General features: G+C 40.8%; 1 protein-coding gene across 6 annotated transcripts in view; it reads left to right on the forward strand.

Annotated features, from left to right (window-relative positions):
* Positions 1–6,733: 6,733 nt before the first annotated feature.
* Positions 6,734–24,347, forward strand: part of usp25 (ubiquitin specific peptidase 25) — a 42,611-nt gene continuing 24,997 nt past the window's right edge. For all 6 annotated transcript variants that reach the window (XM_087847075.1, XM_087847077.1, XM_087847078.1 and 3 more), the window contains exons 1-6: positions 6,734–6,974; positions 15,330–15,407; positions 15,689–15,833; positions 16,621–16,744; positions 18,847–19,009; positions 21,984–22,070. In XM_087847075.1, coding sequence (XP_087703201.1) covers positions 6,933–6,974; positions 15,330–15,407; positions 15,689–15,833; positions 16,621–16,744; positions 18,847–19,009; positions 21,984–22,070 — 639 coding nt within the window. In that variant the 5' untranslated portion in view covers positions 6,734–6,932. The remainder of the gene's footprint in view (positions 6,975–15,329; positions 15,408–15,688; positions 15,834–16,620; positions 16,745–18,846; positions 19,010–21,983; positions 22,071–24,347) is intronic.

The following is a 24,347-nucleotide window of genomic DNA, read 5'->3' on the forward strand; positions in this document are numbered from 1 at the left end:
AAAACAAAGACTGGATTTGATTGATTTACTGATTGGCCGTCTGCTTTCCTTTGCAGCGTCCGTAGATGCATTGTATTTTCTTTTCCTGTTTATAAGTTACCCTCACGTTAGTGAATTTAAGATTGAAATGAGGTTTAACTGAATGGCTCGTGTTAACAAATAAGCCTTTAAAACAAATGATGTGTTTCAGTGCGATCGGAAAACCTGCACTCCTCGCGGTTATATGTGATTTTATGCTGACTCCTTTTCTTGAAGACGTCATGGACTCATAAAAAAATTCAGATAGATAGATAGACTTTAAACCAAATCACTGGCTCGTGTCTAAAACCCCTGAGGGAAAAAACTGAAGAAAACCTGGCAGGTACAAAAGCAGACTCAAGAGCAGCACACGGCCCATAACCATACAGGTATTTCAACATTTTGTTTCCAAAACATTGTTGCAATATAATGTGTATACAGAAAGTCTGCTTGAAGCCAACCCAACCTGGTCTGTTTGCAAAGGGTCTTATTTTAGCCACACATGAAGCACCATAGTTGGTTCGTTTGCTTAAAGAGGGAGATCCTGGGGGGAATGGGCACATCTCAAAACATTTTTAAGCATTAATTTTCTAGTTCTGCTTATTTTTATTATCTTTCAGGTTCCACGGAGCCGGTATAGCCAGAACATTTGCTAAAATAAAGAAGCAAAACTGACTGTGAAATCTCATCGGTGCGTTGGTGGATTAACTGAATTCTACAATACGTTAACGTGTAACTGTTTTATTCAGTATGCGGGGTAAACCTTTATCCCACATATTGGTGTGGCAGGTCTAAAAGGCAGGTCTGTGTCCTGGGCCACGGGCTCATCGTGTTGTTGCATTTTCACAGAAAATTAGAAATTTAAATATATTTAAATGGCTTCAATAAGTAAATCCAGTTGTATCTCTGTGACAAGATGCAAGAAAGTATCAACATTTTACGCCTTTATGAAGTCATTTATGCGATGGATGTGTCTGCAAAGTGTGGCAGTTACAGTGGAGTCGTTTATAGAGCCAAACTGTCAATTAAATGCTCGGCTGTTCTTAAGCTGGTAGCACTGGCATCACTACACAGGAGTGAAAATATTGCATGTAGTTTGGATCAAACTTTAAATACGTTATTTGTTGTTTGTTGAAGTTCAGATTACACCATATGGGCCCCATGAACTAACATGAACGCTACATCCTTGTGTTAAAGGACAGTTGTAATGTACATGCGTTGTTGTTGGATTACTGTATCGGGCAGAGCGAGAAGGAGGATTTTCAATGTCCTGGTGCGAGTGGAGCTATTATCATACAGCCCTCGGGCTCACTTTCGGGATCTGTTTTGATCTTCAACAAACAAGCAGACATCAGCTTGTCAGCCAAGGATCTATTCCGACTGCAGCGGCTTCTGTTTGACTTTGCCAATTGATTCATCAACTTATTTTCTGATTGGTTTCCTGACAGCTTCCCCGATTCTCTGACTGATAGCTCTACGTTTTGCCTTGAGGTCAAACTGTGTGATGTGTCTGCTCAGACAAGAAGGCTGTTTTAAGAGGCTGCCCTGGGTGTTTAAGGTAACCTTCACACACTCTGTGGTGGTCAGTGAATATTTCAGCACGCTGCACATAGAAGTATAAAATATAGATTAAGGCACCGTGCTGAAAAATGAAAACAGACTCTGTGATTTATAATGCTACTTGATTTGGCAAGTGGAATCATTTTCATGTTTCATTCCTTTTTCCACATTTCTGCTGCTGCTGTGTGGGGCTGTGATTACGCAAGCTGGTGCTCCAAAGGAGGATGTTGCCATCTGCTGGGAGAAAAGCTGAATAGCATGGGGTAACAGCACAACCTTGATTTGTTGCCATGACAAAATAATGTATTAATACTGTCATATATTTATATTACTATATGTTTATGGATATGAATTAAATTCAAACTCAGTTTGAGCTAAATCGCAGTTATTGTTATAATGAAACTACAAAATGTACACTGATCAGATCCTGTTTACATCCTCAGTTCTGTTGCTAGATCCTTCTTCCAGTGCCATCATAAAGTTCTGATGTTTCCCATTAATATTTATATGTACTAGTTAGATGACACAGTTCATGTTAACAAAGCATGCTGACAGCTACAGTTATAACTATTACAACAATGCTATTCCTGAACATCTAAAGGATGACCCAGTTCTGTGTGAGAGGACTGTTCTCTTCCATCTTGCACTGAATTAATAACAGCTGACAGACCTGAAAGCCCAGTGTTTGGATGTTGGTGTTATTATCTCGGTCTGAATAATTAGGACAGAATGTGGACAGCTGAATTCAGCGCCTTACACTTGCAAGACCCCCACGCTGGCGTTCACAAACTATAAAATACCATAAAGGTAACAGATGTCATGAGCTTTGAAATGTTGCTGTGATAGGAGAAAATGATCATAACTGCCCCTAATAAAGGAACAAACCAGGAATGTTGTCAGTCATCTTTAGCCTGACAAGCAGCCTTTTCTATCCTTATCATCCTTTCATGGAAGGGGATGGCATTTTTTGCTCCAGAACCTCAAGTGAAAACCCCGGGTGTGGAAATTTGACTGTTATATGTTATAATTGTAAAGTAGCTCCTCCTTGAGGCCAAATGATTCCTCTCATCTTACAGGAGGTGAGGATCAGGAGTAGAAGGTGAAGACTGGGCACCGAGCATGAAGGCATACTAAAGGGAAAGGCAGTTCTCAATATATGAGAATTAAAGTGAATCTGATACTAATACATCACAAAAAACAACAAAAACACGACTCAGAGCAAACCACTGCTGAGCTCAGTCTAGGCAATATTTACTTTTAAGGAAATAATATTATAAATTTTCTATATATTCAGTTTATTTTCTATGTTTTTTAAATGTAGTTTAAGAAGTTTTTAGTGCAGTAAAAACAAATTGCATGCCTTTGTCATTTGTCACCTACTAAAGATCCATTTTAATATACTTTAACACAACCGGCAGGTGTGAAACATAAAAGTGTGATCAGAGGTCAAATGTGACATCATATTCAGATTCAAACTATAATGTGATATTTAAACTCACCGTATACCAGTATCATTTCCTAAATGTTGCCAATACAAACAAAGGCAGCAGAATTTTAAGCAAAGTTTGAGAGATAACAGACATTTTATCCAAATTTGACCCTATTTAACCACAAAGAAGAGGCCAGAGGTTCAAAGTAACGTGATATTTAGAATTTTCATATATAGTTCCCTATATGCCTATCAGAGATGGGCGAGTTACTGTAATCTGATTACTTTTTTCAAGTAACGAGTAAAGTAAGGGATTACTTTTGCAAAAATGGTAATTAGATTACCGTTACTTTCCCGTGGGAACGCTGCGTTACTGCGTTACTAAAACCGTGATTTTTTGCAAGAATGTCTCATGACAGTGATGTAAGCGAGTGCGACGTTCGTGACAACAGCTGTGTGCAGATCAACAATGGATCATATATCGAGTGCAGAGAGAGTATGAGCGTGCAGCGTTTAAAGCGTGGAAGTACTGACCTTACTTTGAGTTTGATTCCATAAAAAGTGACAAAAACATTAGTGTCCGTTGTGCGTGGGAAGAAAACTTCTTTTTAAAGCGAAAAAAACCCCTAAACTTCCGAGCAAGCACCGAGTAGCTACGACGTAATGGGAAACTCACAGAGAAACTCGCGGATTCTTCCACTGACCGCTGCGGCACACCTGCACCAGGGTAAACCTCCGCCTAACCTACTCCTGCTTTACAGGTGAAAATAGAGCAACAGGACCGCTAGTCTTTGACTTTATTTATTTTCTGCTGTGTTTTACTTGCATCTATTTGAAAGACTAAGTGTAAACACACAAAAAAATATTTTATTTTATGTGCTGGAATGTGCAGAAAATAGGTTTAAATGTTAAACTAATTTCTTCCAGTCAGAGAATGTTGCAGATAATTTAATTTTTGCTTGATGCATAAAGTTAAAAGATTAAAACGAATAAAACAAGTTTTAAAAAGAGACTTTTCCATTTGATTACATTTTGTATGATGGATTATGCAGAAAAAGTAGAATTGGGCTGAAAGATCTATCACTTTATCACCTATTCAGGTTGTAAATCGTGTTTTTAAAAAGTAACTAAGTAATTAATTACTTTTGAAAATAAGTAATCAGTAAAGTAACGGGATTACTTTTTTGGGGAAGTAATCAGTAATTACTTACTGATTACTTTTTTCAAGTAACTTGACCAACACTGATGCCTATATGTTTTCAATGCAAACAATGACAGTAAGAAACATAGTTTTTAAATAGCTGTGTATAGGATTATTAGCACTCTGAGCTTCGGGTCAATCTATTAACCTTGAAGAAAATGTCAGAGGTCAGATTTTAAGTCTTTGTACTTATAGGTTGACAATACACCACGCTTGTAAGAAAAAAGGTTCTAAATTATAAAGCTGTTTGTCTGTTTGTGACTGATAAATCATTAAGTGATTTTTTTTTTTTTTTTTTTTTCTTTGGCTCTCGGAGGAGGCGGACGCACTTTTTCTCCTCTCCCTTATCTTCCCTGCTTATGTCCTTGTCTAGTCTCGTGGTTTTTTTGTATTTTCCCTGGAACATTCTCTCACAGTCTGTTCTCTAAAACCTAAAAGAGGAATTATGGATTGAATCAACTGGTCCCTGAATGCAATTGACACCCCTTTCTCAACGAGAAGTTTGGGCTTGGGTGAGCCTGAGTGCTGAAGATATCTACCTATTTGGAACCATGGTAACAGGGTTCTGGCGGATCGGAGCTGGCTTGGCCCTGACTTATCGAAGAATTAAGAAAGCGGAACCGGCTGTTCAAACCCCCACAAGGCTGCCCGCTGGGATTGGAACGATGGGAGAGGCGTGAGTTTCTCAAAATGGGCTCATTGAGTGCAGCACGGATAAGATCTTGGAGAGGCTACAGCTGCTGTGAATACTCAGAATAAGATCTCTGACTGCAGACTGGATACATCTCGGAAGGGCTAGCCCGGAATAACATCTCTGGGCGCAAAATTGGATGACATCTCGGGGAGGCACACTGCCGTGAGTTCTCTGAAATCGGCTCCTTGAGCACAAGAAATGACAACATCACAGAACGCAAGTATGGCGAAGCTCGCGGCTCTCCAACGGGAGATTAAGAGACCAGTGTTGGACTGTAGAACTGCTTTGAAATTCATATGAGCTGTTCGCACTAAAGTAAAAAAATAACATCACTTCATGTGGATACCCTCTCGGCGCCAGCTACAAGGCCGGAGCTGAACAAAACACCCTGATAACGACTGTGTTTAGTCTGTTCCTTCCCATTCCATGCAAGGCCACCTGGGTTGGCTGGAAGACTGTTTACTTAGCCTGGCAGGGCGAAGGACACTGTCTCAGCTGAACTATGGAAACGCACACACATACATATACTGATACTGATAAGCACTCACCGACGCATCACCCTCCCTACCCCGGATCCAACGCCACCTCCAACGCTTACCTCCCCTCTGATGTGGACATTGGGTCAGTTGGAGGCGCAGTCGAAAGATTGCAGCGGTCCCAGATCAGATGTACACACTGGAACTCTTTCCCATGTTGCTTGTCTGTGTTTATTGTGCTATGGTGTGTTGATATCTGTGCATTCCTGTATTATCCTTCTGTGTTACACATTTCGATGTTTTTTTCCTCGCTACCTAGCCTGACCTGTCTCCCCAATGTGATGTTTGTGTATTGTATGTACGGTCGGCAAGGTCTGTCATCTCGGTTGTGGGCAAAAGACCTGCAACTGACAAATAAAGGCTATCTCATCTCAAGTCGACCTTGAAGACCTCAGTGGATGTCAGCCAAATTTTAATAGATTGTTAACTACTCAACACCCCTCCAAAGAGTTATCAGAATTCATTCAAAACTTTTTGAGTTTACAGACAGAATGACACGCATGCAAACAGTACCAAAAACATAAACTCCTTGGAGGAAAAAGAAAAAGGCAGCTGCCCAGAATGTGGCACACACAATGGTTAAGAGAAAAAGTCTTGTGGATCACATGAAAACTATGAAGTCAGAGCATGTCCAACACAAACACTATAACAGTCTGGTGTGTGTATTTTCACACCCAAGGATTATAGCTAACAGTGACTGTATGTTTTTCTGCTACCTGACTTTATAATGGGAAATTGGACCAGTACATCACTGTACAAACTGTGAATGTAAGTTGAAGGAGGTAAGCCTTACTTAAAGGCATAGTTTTGGAACTTGTCTATCATTATAATGTCACATTTTCGTGTAAGGACTGATGCTTATCTAGCACTTTTCTATTCTACCTGGGCACTTTGTCTAAGACTCGTAGTCATAATGATGCATCGGGGCAACTTGGGGTTCAGTATCTTGGCCAAAGAAGCAGGGATCGTACACCCGACCCTCCGATTAGAAGACCAGTTGTAACCTTATCTTACAAAGCAACAAAAGCGATTGTTTTTAAATCGTTTTAATTTCAATATATATATCTATAATAATATTCCTTGAAAAATTCTGTTTTCAAGGAAACTAAAACACAAACAAAATATCAAGAATTCCTTGGCGATTTGGTGCATTAAGAAATGTGCTGAAGCTAAGCAATAACAATGTGGTTCAAATGAATCGCAAAATTTCTGGCTATAATTGTAGTTTGCATTAATTTTCTCCAAAAGTCCCGTTCATGACGGTAATGCAGTTCAACAGACCTGAGTAATCGATCCCAGCTCACAGGCAGCGAAGAGCAATGTTTTCATGCCTACTGACGACTTGCGCTAGTCACTCTGCCATGGCGTCTGTAATGTCGCTGATTAAGGAGGGGACATCGTAGCATCTCCTTTTTATATCGCTTTGGTGAACGGTATATTGTGCATTTTGCTACTCCTGGTTTGAATTTAACAAAATTTGCCACTGAACCGGCCATGACCGTGGAGCAGAATGTCCTCCAGCAGCATTCTCAGAAGGTAAGCTGCCATATGATAACTTGGTGGCTAGCTAACTTTAGCTTAACTGTATTCCTACATAGTTTAGGAGCTCAAAGAACGCAGAGGGTGGGTGAATTAGTTCCTTGGTTGGTAGGGTGTACCTTGAATTGTTGTTTAAAGACGTCGTGCGTGACCCCTTTGTGAAGAACCGTTTGTAAATCCCACATAACTGCATGTTAGCTGGGCCTTACGTTACCCTGGGTCAGTGCTTTATTCAATATTTTGCTAGCCAGTGTACGTGCTAATGTAGCCGTTAGCGATAGCTAACGGTACCACGTAAAGTTAACTAAAACCCCAACGTCGTCCTTTACGCTGGGTTACGTTTAACAGAAGCTAGCTATTCCTATATTATAACATGATGCTCTGCATGGTAACGACAGCAATATGGGCTATTCGTCAATTAAAATAAACATGGCTAAGTGACAGTGACAGATTTAACGTTAGCTTGTCGACGTCTTCATAGTAACTAAATCTTTGATTTCTCTGACGGTTTTAGCTGAAGTCTTATGATAAACTACCCCCCCCACCATCACCACCAAAGAAATTAATGTTTAGTTTGATCAAGTGCTTACTCTTTGTTTGTGTGAGCAAATGTTTCCTATGTTACTCATCACATATCTGATACCTTTGTTTACAAAGCATGTCCAACGGCGAAGGTGGAAACCCGCCCGAGCAACGATGCTTGGCCGGGATTGAGTGTTCGGATTGCAAGCCAGGCGTGTGACAGTTCATAACTGGGAAGGCAGATTATTATGTTACATTTGATCACACCGCTCTCATTTTACCAAAGTGCATTAAGATCCGCTGCTTAGACGCCTAGTTATGCGATTTAGTCCGTGGCCACCATGCCCAGTACCGCATAGCTCTGGTTACTTATGTAACCACTTGAGTGATGTTGCTTAATCATAGGTTAGATGTTTGCTCCGCGGGTCCAGAGGAAAAGAAATCATATTTTTGCAAAAGTCTTATGTAATTGCAGCGATGCTTTACTACACTTCATACAGTCCAGGAGCTCTGCAGCGCAGGCCTGCTGTGTTCAAATAAATCAGCTCCCCAGCCTTTAAAACATGAGTAAGCACCATCAGGCATATGGTGGGCTCATTACACAAGTTACGGTCTTAGGCAAACTAAATACTTGAGCCTCTGTAATGGCTCACACTTTAATTTTTTTCTGTTATTGAGCAGCCTGACCTTATTAGTGGCTGACATCATACTACAACAACAGCTGTTGAAATGTGTACTGTAATTAGGGCTGCCACTAGAGCTGGGCGATATGGCCTAAAATTCATATCGTGATATAATTTGAAGCATGTGCGGTAACGATATATATCGTGAGATATTCTTTTCTTCTGTATAACGTATTTTCCACACTATAAGGCACACTTAAAATTCTTTAATTTTCTCAAAAATCGAGAGTGTGCCTTATGTATGAATTCTGCTTGTGCTTACTGACCTCGAACCGATTTTGGCGTGCAAAAATTGTCAGTAAACACTTCATCTGGCTGATGAATCTTCACGTGACATATTACAAAGTCTGTATTATTAACTCTGTAATTAGGCGCCATTCTTCTTATTTTACGTAAGATTTGCGCATGCGGGGTAACGGTACCCCGCATGCGCAAATCTTACGTCACTTCCTCTCTTGGCCAACATTGCGACATTCAATATATTTGAATGATACGGTTAGCGCCCAGCTAGCTCCTAGCATTTCTCAAGAGCTCTGCCTCCTTTTCGACTACCGGGACAATTAAACAATGGATAATCCGTATACAAACAAACTCATGCTTTTCTCCTCAACAGAGAGCATCCCCCGATTGAACAACAGCGCCGTAAAATAAGAAGAATGGCGCCTTATTACAGACTTTATAATATTGATTTAGCAATGTGTCACGTGAAGATTCATCAGCCAGATAAAGTGTTTACTGACAATTGACAGTGATAGCGGACATCATCATCACTATTCCAATCAATCCTCTCCACACAGAGCATAAACACACTCGACCATCACTAAATCAAATTTAACACACGTTTGTAATGACGCCAATTCAGTTTACAATAGGGTTCATTCGCTCGGTCAGCAGGTGGCAGTATCCTCGTACACTGGGGAGTAAACTGCCATTAAACGAACAGAAGAAGAAGAAAACATCTGCACATGCGCGGTACGGATCGGGTAGACCCGATTTGTACGGTCCGACTTTGCACATGCGCAGTAAGGATCGGGGAGTCCCGATCCGTAACTATCTTTTTATTTTTCGTTTTTGTCTACATTGTACTGAAATGCTTCATTATTGCAAACATTTTAAGATTTACTTATTATTCTTAACATCTTAACCGATACTCTGACCCATAACTATCGTAAAACGCTACGACCGGAAGTAGACACCTTTTGCGCATGCGGGGTACCGATCGGGTTTCCGGTACGGATCGGGTAGCGACAGTGACAGTTGGAAACTGAGCAGGGCTGCGCTATGAATTCTGGGACAGAGCTACTTCTTCGGGGTTTAACGGCAGCTGGCATCCTTGTACATGCAGTGCTGCCATCTTCTGTTTCAGTCCGTTACTACACTCTTAAATCCTACTACTTATTCCTGCGTCTTTTGTGATCTTACAAAGCTTCAAACGACGCGTCGACTATTAAATCAGTCGTCGGCGATTTTGATAGTTGACGTAATCGTGACTAGTCGAATAATTGTGGCAGCCCTAACTGTAATACATTGTTTGTCTTGTGTTAATGAATATGTACGGTTTCTGCTGATTCTGATTGGAGCATATGTATAAAGTAGTTTGGGTCTGATTTGTTTTGAAAGCAGATTAGTGTGTTTTGGGATATCGTTGTAGTCAGTTGTGCTCCATCAGGGTGTGGTGCTGGTTTTCATGCAGAGACCTGCAGATAGCAAGATGAGAAAATTTGAAAAGACTTCTGATCCTGTCTGTACAATTTCTTTTCTTCATTTGTGTCCCCCCCCCCTTTAAAAAAAAAACAAACTGCTTTAAAACGTGTGTGCATGTGTGCGTGTCTGAGCAACTGTTCTTGTGGTAGTCTTGGCCCATATCTGTCACAGGTGCAACTTCCTTCACATTTCTTGTCCTGGGCTGCTTCCACATGTACATAGGTATCTTTTTGTTTTTAAACAAGGATTTTCTGCTTTCATTTTCAAAAGAATCTACATCCATGTGAAAATGCAAAGGAACAATGTCATGGTTATGCCAAAGCAACAGGTGGTGAAATGTCAGCCAGTCAAAAGCCTAACAGGAACAACAAAAAAACAAAAACAAGATACAGAGTTCTTACGTCAAAAAAGACAGGTGCATAGGTTTTTAAGGAATGCAAGACAAGAGCTTCATTTCCTTATCCATATGTAAACACAGAAATGAGAGTTTCCAAAGGTCTTCGCTCTGGGACAACCTTTTCAGAAGCTCTGTTTTCATTAGATTAGTATAGGTACATGAGCCACCGCACTACGACTACCTTTGTGTCAGTGCTTTCTTTACCACTCACCATGCCTTACCATTCACAACAGGCCTGCTGTAACAGAAGCCTTAGAGAAAAGCTGTCTTCACTGTGGTCTTACAAATATTGTTTAAATGTTATGACAACTGAAGCGGGTGTGAGGAAGCATATGAACAGTTTCTGACTCATGTTTTATTTTAGACATTGGTCCTCGCATGTTAGTACTTGTTAAGCTTAAGTAAGATTAGTTGTTCTCTGTAGTGACAGGCTAAAAGTCAGAGTATCACTTCCTCTAGAAGGTTGATAGGAAGCGTGTATTCCTGTCAGCTGCATATTCTCATTTGATAAACTTGAAAGGTTATTGCAGACAAATTGGACTCGTTGTATATTCTGTTGCTGCAAGGTGTTAACTTTCCTTCATTCTTTACATTGACTGACTCTGCAAAAACATTTACTCTTGAGGGTTGACAGAAGCACAGGGAAAATCACATAACATCCATCAGAAACAGAAGTTAAGCCTCCAGCCTTGTAGAGAAAAACCTCCTTAGAGCTGGAGGAAGTGAGTATCTTACTTGAGGATAATAAGATATGGCTGGTGCAAATCTGAGGTTTTTTACTGAACAGCCTTAGTCTTAGAGCTGTCTTGGTCTCAAAATTCTATCATGACATTTCAGTGAAATTTGTGGTAATTATATGACGACACAGGAAAAAACAAAGCTAAGTTTATTGGTGTTTGCAGCCTTCAGGCAGTAGCATTTATTACTAGAAACCAAGTGAGGGGAGTTTTCCATCCTCCTTTTCTAAGGAGCTGCAGTCATTGATGACACACTACCTAATCTGAAGTGTGAATCTGTTGCTACAAGTTACCAGCAGTATTATAGACAATAGTAGTGACAGAGCAAATGTAGGTGCACAAGTAGACTTTGTAGTGTTTGGATATAATACCTGATTAACACTTTGAAACTTTTGGGTTATTGTGGATGTCATGAATGGCACAGCCCTACTTTTGATCATCATGCATTCTGATGATGATACATATTCTTAGCAGTTAATAAACTCACATTTCTTGTTTTCTAGTAGTTTAACTGAAGAATCAGCTTAAAACAGTTACTATAACATAAGTTAGGCCGTTTTGTGTCCACATAAATGGAATCCTCATTGCTGAATTTAGCCGATCAGCTTGTATGGCATTTGCACAGTTGTTTACACTTGAATTGTAAATTGTTATTATCAGTATTTTAGATCCCATGTGAACATGCTGCAACTAAAGATTATTTTGGTAGTCGACTAATCTGCCAATTCTTCTTCAATTTGTTAATTAGTCAGCAATTATTTCAAGAACTCTTATCTCTGCTTCCTGTGGGCAAAAAACCTCCTGTTCTAGGCTCCAGTACCTCACCTGCTCAGGTCTGCCCACCTGTCAGTATCACCCTGTTGTCTCATCCCACATGAAAATAATCATTCAGGAAACATATGAATTTGAATGTATCTTTAACATTACTCAGTAGGAGTGTCAGAATACAAATGAAATTAGTAAGGATAATGCAAATTAAAGTGCTAGTGGTCAAAGGAGCTTGCAAAGAAAAGCGTCTGGACTTCTTTAAGTTACTTGAAGACGTTTCACCTCTCATCCGAGAGGCTTCTTCAGTTCTAAGGTCAAATGGTGGAGAGTCCCAGATATAAACCTGGTGGGAGTGTCCCCCCACAGAGGGACAAAAGGACCCCCTGATGATCCTCTAATCGCCTGAGCCAAGGTGTGGAACTGGGTGTGGGTCCCAATCAGCCAGAGTTTCGGGTGAGTTCATTGTGAAACCTGGCCCCACCTTATCATGCAAATTCCTGAGGTCAGATGGCCCAGGATGTGAGTGGGCGTTAAGGCGTCTGGGAAGGGATCTCAAAACTGGATTATAGATGGCAGAGAGTTGGTGTCGTAAACCACCGCCTCTGTTCAAAGATGGTCGCTCACAGTGGACATCCATCTTTGAACAGAGGCTCCTTTGAACAGAGGAGGATCATCAGGGGGTCCTTTTGTCCCTCTGTGGGGGGACACTCCCACCAGGTTTATATCTGGGACTCTCCACCATTTGACCTTAGAACTGAAGAAGCCTCTCGGATGAGAGGTGAAACGTCTTCAAGTAACTTAAAGAAGTCCAGACGCTTTTCTTTGCAAGCTCCTTTGACTACGATGACCTGGATGACTGAGAACCTTCACAGACATAAAGTGCTAGTGGTATTTAAACAAAAAGTAATAAAAATACAAAATAAAAATAAAATGGTTTCTGTCCATAAGGTCAAATAAAGCTTCAAATGAAATCAAAAAGATTTTTTCTCAGTCTAAAATAACACGTTTCCATAACTTACAGATGATTCAGTGCATGAATTCACTATTGTAGTGGACATGCTCTGGAGTGAGGCTTGCTCTTATCTTTGAGATGATGTTCCCAGCTGCTGAAAACCTGCTAAAGATGCTTTCTGTCATGACTTCAGCCATTTGGGAGGTGCATGAGCCTCTTTACAGGGCAAATTCATCTATATGCTTTTGCTTAATACTAGTAAAACAACAAAACAGAATCAGAAAAGACCACGACCAGTGTGTTTTTCAGATGGTGTAGTGTTTAATGCCAGTTAAACGGTTTATTTGATTATATGTATATAATTAGGTGGTGTTGTCCAACCCTCAGATTAACTACCTAACATTAGGTGGAAGAGGTTTGTTATTCAGAATAAACGCTAACATTAATATGAGAAAAAACAGAAACAAAGAGACAGCGTAACGACTCCTGTTTAATGGTTTACTATCGCATTTCACTCATTAGCTAACAAAACTGAAATGGGGTTCGTTTAGCAACCATCATCCGGGGAAGTTTCCGACTGTACAATATTAACATAAACAAAGTATCAACGCGACGCACTAAAATGGACCCATTCACATTCGAGGTCACAGCTCCATGGTGCTGGTGTTTGATGCACTCGTGCACTGCAGTAGTGCTGGCATGGAAGGAAAGCTCCACTTTGCACAGTCTGCATTTAGCTGTTAGTTTTCTGTTAAATGCTTTCACATTTAATTCTCTCTCCTCCCGTCTTGCTGCTCAGGCTTTGTCCTTCTTTGTTAGTACTGAGTGCAGTCTTGGCAGACGATAGAGGTGATACTGCCCCCATAGCTTCCTGTAGTGTATTGCAGTTACAAAAACACAACTACATGGTATTAGTATACGATGCATCAACAAGGTTTCCAGCTCTGATATCTAAGATTAAGAATTCAGTATTTTTGGTAATTGGCGTTGTTGTCCTGGTTTGTTTACCTTTACTGTGCAACAGCATAGCTCAGAACAGCTGCTGCTTTGTGATATGCCGTGCTCCCAGACACTCTTTTTCACTGCTTTTTGTGTCGTAGCTGGAGCAACACCATTGAAAGTGTTTAGAAATGTTTTTTGCATAGGTGGTGCACAACGTTGCCATGGATGTTTGTTGTGCAATAAGCTTATAGTGTGTAAATAACATACAATAATGAGTCCTAAATCATGAAAGAGCCCTTTAAAGTAATTTTCTTGTCAGTCGCCTGTTCCACCTGTGAAAGCTACGGTCTGTAGACCTCTCAGTCAAGACTTATGACGTCTGTATCGGATGTTCAAGTTGTTTATCGTTACAAAATTTACATTATATTAATAATTTCATTTACCACAGGTGCACTGCCTTTCACACTGTGTTGTTACTGCAACAAACACAATCCAGAAACCTTGCCTGATGTGGTCTTAGGCACACGCCAAAGCTCCAACCACCTGCTGTTGTTGTTTTCAAGAGGCAGCCAATCAAATGAAAGCAGACTTTTAGTGGGAAGTTGTTGTTTTTTTGTTTAGGGGGCTGCAGCAAGGTGCAGCAGAAAATAAGTAAAAATCGTTTTTGAACTTTGAGTTTTAAAAAGTTACTATATTTGAGTTAAAGAATTACATCTGTCTGTCTGTAATAGACTATCCATCTATAGATAGACAGACAGTGTATTATTAATTTTGTAATTATTATTATGACTATAATACAGTCTACATAAATAGTGTCCTGACTGCAGCTGTTAGCCTAATATCATGTAAGAGGACTGTTCAAGATCATTTAATGTGAGGCAAAAGTGACTTTGGTGTGGCTGTGGTTGTTATTGATTAATCAATGTTCAGTTAAACACTTTTTTTCTTTGATTGGGCTGGCCTTTTTTTTTTTTTTACCTTTTATTGGACAGCATAGTCGAGAGTACATGGGACTGTGAAACAGTGAATGGTAAGGGACAGAGTCAAAGCCATGCTCCTGCAGGCTTCCTGCATATGTGTTACCTGCTCAACCAGGTGAGCGATAGGAGCGCTCAAGATAGTTAAACACTCCTGATAATTTGAATCAGTCTCTGAGGAACACTGTGGACAGCTAGTGCAATGTTTGTCTGTGCCTTCCCCCGAGGAATCCAGCTAATGAATAATTTTGTTATTGTTAATCTGCCTATTTTTTTTCTCTTAATCATTTTATCCATGAAGTGGCAGGGACACTGAAAGATGCCAACTACAATTTCCCGAAGACCATTATGATAAAATCATTAAATGATTAAACAACTCCCACTAAATATCGAGCCTTCCCACATACCCTTAGATGGGATTGATTAACATGCTGTGTTTTTTGTAAATCATCTAGCTGCCAATACACGTCTGTACATTCTTATGAGTTAAGAGTAAATTATTTATTGATTTAACTGAGTTGTTGGCTTTTCATCCCAGTTAAGGGGGAAAGACAGTGACGTGGTTTTTGTTTTTGTGTTTTGAAGAAGAAGTTGGACCTGTAAAATATAGTTTCCATCATTTTCAGGCTCTGTTATCAACACCGTCTTGATGATTTTTCTTCTTCAACAGCACCAGCAGACACTACTGAACCAGTTGAGGGAGGTCACAGGCACCACAGATGTACAGTTGCTTCAGCAGGCCCTGCAGGTACATTTTGAAACACAGGCTAAAAACTGGAAAAGTCAGTTGTGTGTTTACAGTAGATATGTTTTCAGTGGGAAATGTGAGAGTTTTCTGTCTTAAACTTAGGTTCAGTTTATTCTAATGGGACTGTTGACACAAGTTACGCTGTGCACTCATTTCTCCCAGAGCACAGTTTTACTTTGTATTAAATTCAGGTGTTTTTGAGGTTCTCTAGTCTTTCCCTGCAGCTAATAATTTTCTTAAAATTACATGGAGACATTAACCTAAACATGCTGGTGCTGCAGGTGAGTAATGGAGACCTGGGTGAAGCCGTGGCCTTTCTGACAGAGAAGAATGCCAAGGTTCCTCAACAAGATGAGACGACTTACTACCAGACGTCCCAGGTGGCCAGCGACAGATACATCAGCGTGGGCAGCCAGGCAGACACGAGTGAGTAGCTTGGTTCAAGTTTTGGTGCTGTTATAGTTTCAGAACAGCACGTCAACATCCAGTGGTCCCACAAGTAGACATGCTCACTTCAACACTCACATAAATTAAGCTAATCGAGTATATTTATCTTTAACTTAAGGGGATTTTAGCATTTGGATGCACTTGTAAACAATCCTGTTCTTATTTTCAAATTTCAGTCACTGCTAACAAGCATCCCTTTCTCATCTTGGGTTGCTTCATCACATGATTTGCTGAACAAGTTATTGCTGTTGCAGTCCTTCATATCATTCAGCTTGGATTTTTTCCAGTCTCTCATAGCATGGCTGGACTGTCTCCAAGTCCATATTCCACGACTATACTTGCTACAGTAGTCTTGAATAGCCCTGGAGATCCTCTATACCCAGACCCTGCACCAGCTACCAGTGTGGTTGGACTATGTCTGCGGGTCAAGGGTTGTCACTGGATGGGTAGCTGGCTGATTCAGTTGGCAAAATGAGCATTTCATGAATGTTGTTAACATATAACTAATATAACAGAGCATACATTTGCCTCCTGTTACACGTGCACATGTATCCGGTCATAATTAGAATTTAAATGTGTGAGAAACTTGGATATCTGTATTAAAATGTCATGTTTGCCATGTTTCACATCATTATTGTGTTATTCAACCGCACTTGAGCAACACAAAGTTTTAGTCCAGGACACTAAGTATCCAGAGTGTAAACGATGGTTGCATGTTAGTGGTGATCCAAACCAAATTGCTGTCGTGTGTGCTTTGTTGATGCAGACGTGATTGACCTGACTGGAGATGATAAAGATGACTTGCAGAGGGCCATTGCCCTCAGCTTGGAGGAATCCAACCGGGCATTCAGGGAGACGGGCATCACTGATGAAGAGCAGGCCATCAGCAGGTATCAGCGACTGACAACAACTTTGACAGGAAACGATATTTTAAGAAATCCACACTTTGCTTCACCCACACGGTCTCCATCTCTTCCCTGGGTGTGATGAAGATAAGATAACCTTTATTAGTCCCACGCGTGGGAAACTCACTACATAGAAGACTTAAGCTTTGAAGGTGTTTGAAGTGGGGTGAGTGTAGGTCTGTGTCAGTGTACATGCATATGTGTGCGTATGACTGTCTGTGAAGGTTCTCAGTCATCCAGGTCATCGTAGTCAAAGGAGCTTGCAAAGAAAAGCGTCTGGACTTCTTTAAGTTTCTTGAAGACGTTTCACCTCTCATCCGAGAAGCTTCTTCAGTTCTAAGGTCAAATGGTGGAGAGTCCCAGATATAAACCTAGTGGGAGTTTCCCCCCACAAAGGGACAAAAGGACCCCCTGATGATCCTCTAATCGCCTGAGCCAAGGTGTGGAACTGGGTGTGGGTCCCAATCAGCCAGAGTTTCGGGTGAGTTCATTGTGAAACCTGGCCCCACCTTATCATGCAAATTCCTGAGGTCAGATGGCCCAGGGTGTGAGTGGGCGTTAAGGCGTCTGAGAAGGGATCTCAAAACTGGATTATAGATGGCAGAGAGTTGGTGTCGTAAACCACCGCCTCTGTTCAAAGATGGTCGCTCACAGTGGACATAGATGGCTTCTTTCACTCCTCTTCCTTTTGTCCCTCTGTGGGGGAAACTCCCACTAGGTTTAAATCTGGGACTCTCCACCATTTGACCTTAGAACTGAAGAAGCTTCTCTGATGAGAGGTGAAACGTCTTCAAGTAACTTAAAGAAGTCCAGACGCTTTTCTTTGCAAGCTCCTTTGACTGTGCGTATGAGTGTGTGTGTGTTCAGCCAAGAGAAAGTGTCCCTTCGCTCGGTTAGGCAAAAGTCAACAATCTTCGGTCGACGCAGGGGGCATCCAGCTGGCGCCAGGGGGGCCGCATGAGATGAAGATGGTAGTTGTTTTGGTTAGTGTGAACAAACTGCATCCAATTTTACAATAGGTCTCATGTCCGTCACTGGTCACAGGTCTCTCTCCTTCCTCAAGATGTTCTCCATATAGCAGAGTCATGAGCTTCTCCAAGATTTTATCCATATTGCGTTCAAAAACACAGTCTGAGTACTCACAGCTCTGCCCATCGTCTATCATGTCGGCCAGCCTTGTGGAGTTTTGAACAGCTGTAGCTGCTTCTTGTTCTTCGATAAACCGGGTCCGAGCCAGCTCCAGTCAGCCAGAACTCTGTTATCATGGTTCCGAATTGTGGTAGATGTCGTTCAATGTCCTCCATCGAGAGTGTCTCCAGACACCTGACGCAACCAACCATCGAGTATCCGGCAGCAAACGTCTCCGCAGGACAATCAGGCTCTCCCAAGCCCAGGAGTTGTCAATTTCATTAAGGGAGCAGTTGATCAAATCCATAATTCTTCTTTAGGTTTTTAGAGAACAAGTCTGGGAGACTCTCTTAGGGTTAGAGAATAAGCGAGACATGAGAAGCCAAGCAGGAACGATAAGGGAGAAGGAGAAAGTGCGACCGCCTCCGTCAAGAGCCAAGAGAAGAAGTATGAAAGTACTATACTTACTCTTGTATTGTGAAACACATGATCCCTGTTGTAATAAATAGAACTAGGTCAGGTCAAATAGTTGCTGTGTCTTTGCAGCATATGTTATCTGTTTAATAGTAAATAATTTATATCAGAGAGAAAATTCATGCGTTACACAACCCGTCTATTTCTCAGGCGTAATACTGCAGTGACTATCTGACCAATAATTTTGTTTTATTATTTATATATTTTTGGCCACCATCCAGAATGGTACTTGATGGTCTGTTACTATGTAATAAGTATGTGGAGGTTATTTTGCACAGTGGCCATCAGGATGAGCCTTTCTGTTGTCCGACTGTGTTCAGGTTCCTGTTCTTTCGATGATGTGAGTTTTTTAGCAGATGAGTAGAGCGAAAGAAATGTGACCTTTTGGGAGATGCAGAGTAAATAACCAGCAGCAGGTGATGTAGTGACCCCACACACAAGTTCATTTCCTCTATCTCGTTTTTATTTCCTTCCTGCTTTTCCAGAGTTTTGGAGGCCAGTATAGCAGAAAACAAAGCGAGTCTGAAGCGCACTCACACAGAGGTATGGAGCGACTCACCCAACCCACACGACAGGAAGAGGATAGACAACTGCCCTGTGGGTCTGAAAAATGTCGGCAATACCTGCTGGTTCAGCGCGGTCATTCAGGTAGGCACACACAAGTGGACACATGTACTTCCTGAGGGCTCAAAAGCAAGTGAACAGGATTGTTTCAAACTGAAAGCCCTTTTTGTTTGTCAGCTGGACTCTTTGCTGTTTATTTTACTGCTATTTATTAACTTTTTTTTAAATTGGCAGCACGGTGGTTAGCACTGTTGCTGCACAGCAAGAAGGTCCTGAGTTCACTTCCACCATCAGGCCGGGGTCTTTCTGTGTGGAGTTTGCATGTTTTCCCCGTGTTTGCGTGGGTTCCCTCCGGGTACTCCGGCTTCCTCCCACCGTCCAAAGACATGCAGCTTGTGGGGATAGGTTAATTGGATAATCCAAATTGCCACTAGGTGTGAATGTGCGAGTGAAAGTGAGTGCGAATGGTTGTCTGTCCTTGTGTGTTGGCCCTGCAACAGACTGGCGACCTGTCCAGGGTGTACCCTGCCTCTCGCCCTATAACAGCTGGGATAGGCTCCAGCACCCCCCACGACCCTGAAAAGGATAAGCGGAAGCGAATGGATGGAGATTTACGAAGGCTTTTGAGTTCTTGGCCTTGAGATTTCTTAATGCATCCCTGCTTATGAAGCAAATATCACTGCTGTAATCTGCAGCAGTCAGCTTAAGTAGGAGTGAATAGACAGTTAAAGAGTCTAAATCCTTAATGCTGGGTGCAAGAATATGTCAACAAGACCCAGCTTCTTGTATGCTGGGAACTGAGTGGTAAAATGTGACCTAAGGTGAAATATGGTAGATCAACATTGGATACACTATCACATGGTGCTTGGCACCAGTGTTTCATCTTACCCCTACTGTGGAGTAGAAGGCGCTCCTTAAACCTGACACCACTGCAGTTAGAAGAACAGGAGTAAACAAGTTTCTCTTCTCTGAATTCAAATTATGATAATGTTCAAAGATCTCCAGTGGACTTTTTTTTTTTTTTTAAAAAAGAAACATATTTATAATGGCTTTTAATTAAAAAAAATGCATTTACAAAACATTTAAATTTGCTGCGTGCTCTGCAATATTTATAGTTTTCATATTTGTAACAAGTCGCACCAGAATCTGATGTAGTGACCGTTTCCTCTTTAGTGTCTTTTATCACAGTATTTAATGGGGTGGGCCATGATAGCTGGAAGGGAAGTCTGAATGTAACTGTAAACAGCTGGAGCTTTCAATGAAAGCATTTGTTTTATTTAGGAAGTTGTAGAAAATAAACCCAACGTGACCCAAGGAGTCAGCTCACTGCTAAAGCTTCTGTGTAATGACAAAGATTTGAAGCCATGTCAGGCAAATACAGATCAATTGTCAGTTTATTTACAGGTTTTCTGAATTAAAAAACATTAAATCCTATTATGTGAACCAAAATGTGGTTTCTTTTGGAGGGAATCGCCATTCTGGTGAAACGTTAAATCATTTTCACCTAGTTAAGCACAATTTGCAGGTGAAATTTGTAAATCTCACTAGACAAAGCAACATACCTGTGATCCATAATTTTAACCAAAGTCATTTTTTCTGTCTTGTTGCTAATATAATTCAGCTCACTAATATAATTTAATGGTGAGCTGAAAGGTGATTCCAGCAGTGGAAACGGTGTCAGAGGTAGAAGAGGATGAAAGGGGAAAATAATTATAGATGAAATATGATATTGTTGATAGACCATGTTCTTGTCTCTATAGTAATAACATATATGAAAAAAGGAATAAAGGGTATGATGTTTGTTTGACATATTTAAGTACTTACAGGCTGTGTCTCATTAATATTAATCACGTAATATTCTTAAATGTTTACTAGATTTAGTCAAATTCTTGTTGTAAAACTTTTTCTGTGTGACAAATGCAAAAGACATTCATGGATAAATCAGTTTATCATAGAAGTGTACACTGACTGGCCACTTTATTAGGTGTACCTTGTTAATATTGAGTTAGAAGCCCGTTTGGCTTCATAGCTTCTTTAACCCTTTAAAACCGGTGGGAGCGGGCACGCTCTGTTTTGCGTAACTATTTTTAAATCCCGGTAGCTCTGCAACCACGTAAGCTGGCGCAATAATTTTTTTTGCATATGAAACCGGAGGAGTTGTACTTACATCTTATGCCATCAGCTTGTCCTCGGTCACAGTTTCCTTCCACATAAAGTTTTGCAAAAACTGCATAAAAAGCACTTGCAGCAACAAAAACATAATATTCCAAAAACACGCTTTGCCGATCCGATCAGCTGTTCATAACACTTCCTACGTTGGAATAGACGTCAGCGCGAACTTTTGCATATCCGCCATTACCTGCCCGAAAGCGGAAGTGACGTCATTTTCGAGGAAATGTAGTTTTTTTTTTAACCATATAGCCTCATGAGCCTATACTGGTGTTTTTAAAAGTTATCTTTGACTTTATGACTTTCTGTGTCATTTCTGGGATGCTTAGGACTAAAATCGTTTTTCCTGCAGTGTATAAAAATTGGTGTATTTCAAAAATAAAACTATGAAGACACTCAAAATAAATTTCCTGTGGTGGGAAACTATTTTGTGCAACTTTTTTGTATTTACAGTTTTGAGGGATAAGCCTCTTAAATTTCTCTAACTAGAAATATATGTTAAAAAAACAAAAACGATTTTCAATTTTTTTGTAGTTTATTGCACTTTTTTGCAATTTATGTAATTACTATGCACTTAATGCAGACATATTATTAAAATCTGGGCTATAATGGTTGTATTGATGTATAGCAACTTGAAATGCTCCCAAAAATGGCTCCACAGCATGTAAAAATATAATATAAGCTCTGGCGGGCTTGGTTCTATGGTAGGTCTTAAAGGGTTAATTCTTTGTGGTATAAATGCAACTATATGCTGGAAACAGTCCTCAGAGATTTTGGTGCATATTGATATGACAGCATCACACAGATATTGCAGATTTGTCATCAGTAATACATGCCTTCCTGTATGCAAGATTTCACTCATTTTTCTTCATCCTTCTTCAACCTCAAGTCTCTGTTCAACTTGCTCGAGTTCCAGAGGCTGGTGCTCAATTACTCACCGCCAGCCAGAGTCCACGACCTGCCTCGTAATCAAAAGGTGAGAGCCCTACCTCTTCAGGTCCGACGGGGTAAAGCGAAGCACCGATTATTAAGTCTGTGCATGATGTCGTCCAAGGCTTTCAAGTTCAGTTGACTGCCCTGCTTCATATCCCATTTATATAATAGCAGTGGCGCTACAGCCTGTCACAGCTAGCAGTGCTTTAGCTCTGAGGGTTTGACCTTCTTAGAAACATTTGCCATCATTCAACAGCTGGCGATCGTGCCCTAAGGTCACTCCAGCTTATCATTTTGCCCCCTGACAGTTAACTTAACTGACTGCTAGCAAGCTGTAAGAAGTGCCGACTGGCGTGAAATGTTTGAAGTCTTGGTATTTATCTGCCAGGATAGAGATCAGCATGCAGAGCAGATGTGTCATGATTGATCCAGGAGCTTTTTTTAAAAAAAAATTAATGAATTATTTCAAATTCATCTTGTCACACACACCGATGTACTAGCAGTGTAGTTCCCAGGATGTCTTCACACCTTTTCCTTACAGAGCCCTCACCGTAGGTTTAGTCGCCTGTTGCTAATCTGGTCTAAGCCTCTGCTCTAGAAGCATAGTTTGGGGTGGTCATCCCTTCGTCTCACTTCCCCGTTTTAATCACTGACCCTTTGCTTTAGTGCTACATTGCTACAGGCTGGAATCTAATCTTTACATAAACATCCCTGAACAGAAAAACAAGTGAGCTTTTTGTAATCTGCTTTCAAACCCTGTATCTTGTTGGCATTATGTCACTGCTGTCATTGCTGATGTTAAAGATAAGTCAAAATGTATAATTTTCTTTACTTAAAGATTGTATGTATTTTCTCTGTGTTTTGACATGTTATGAAAATACAATTAAAACTAGGGATGGGTATCGTTTAGGTTTTATCCGATACCAGTACCAAACCGGTACTTTTGAAATGGTGCCGGTGCTTAAACGGTGCTCAAACCGGTGCTTAAAGAATGGAGAACACAAAATTGGTCCAAAAACCTCTCATGTTCAGCTGTTTTTTTGTAAAAAGATAACAATGTTAGCCTTTTCTGCAGCTATGGGGCATATATGGTATCACTCTTGGCTGGAAGCAGTGCTTAAACAATGGAAAAAACACAAACTTTGTCCAAAAACCTCTCATGTTTAACTGTTTTCCACTTTTTCTTTGGTCATTTTAGCCTTTTTGTCCAGGGTGAAGGGAGTATCTGCCATCAAACAAGAAGATAGCCGCATGTAGCTATGATGGTGTTTGCTAGTTCACCTTACATGCATTAATGTAATAACGCGGTTAGCGTACTCAACGTAAATTATACACGAACAACATGAAGCTACTCACGCAGAGAAGAACGGCTGCTGCTGCATCATCATCCTCATAATTTCTGCTACACTGGCAGGGCTAGGGGCCAGGACTCTCCTCTTCGGGTTTTTGGGGGATGTTGCTAACTCCGGGTCGATAACAGGCACCACACCCGCAGTAGATGTGCTCGGTGTGAGGTCTCGCAGCAAGCTATCAAATACGGTGCATTTTTCGGCTTTTAAAAAAAACGCTATGCGTCACCAGGTGTTTCATCAGATTTGAGGTGTTACCTCCTTTGACAGTATCACAGTATCAGCTTAAAGCACTTGTTGCAGCTGCTGAGTTTGCATCTCTTGCTGTGAAGTACAGCCAGACTTTTGACCGCTTCGCCTTGGGCATTTTTAATCTGTAGCTCTGCTCTAAAAGAACGTACGTACCTGGGCCCGCCTACTATCCTCGGAAACGTAAAATGATTGGCTAGAATCTAAAGTGTATCACAGCTCAGGATCATGGCACCGGATACCGGTACCCATCTCTAGTTAAAACTATTACAAAGTCAAAAAATATATATATTTAAAATAATATGCATGAACACAAACCTATGTTGAGTAATATTAAAATGTAAATTTTAAAAGAACGGTAGAAGATGGCTCCAATGAAGCCTTCTCTATATTTGAAACCTCAGAGTTTTTGTTTTGGCCACTGCTGTGTTGTTTTGATGGCGAACACATGTCAGCAGCGTGTCAGCGGGTGGAACGCTAACTAGCTTAGCATAGCTTGGCATAGCAGCTAATTAGAGGTTATTGACAGTTTACTAAAATATTACAGTTTTATTCAAACTGCAGCTCAGACTTCTTGGACTGCTCCTACATCACAGCAAGCCGCATTATGTCAGGTGCCTGACAGGAATGAACAACGCTTGAAAAGGAACAAAAACATGGATATCAAAGCCAGTTCAGTCTCTCCAGTCATTTAAAATGACACCTAGCATTCGTTTTTGGAT

Source organism: Neolamprologus brichardi, chromosome 10 (assembly GCF_056152115.1).
Source record: "Neolamprologus brichardi isolate AB-2024 chromosome 10, ASM5615211v1, whole genome shotgun sequence".
Taxonomy (NCBI): domain Eukaryota; kingdom Metazoa; phylum Chordata; class Actinopteri; order Cichliformes; family Cichlidae; genus Neolamprologus; species Neolamprologus brichardi.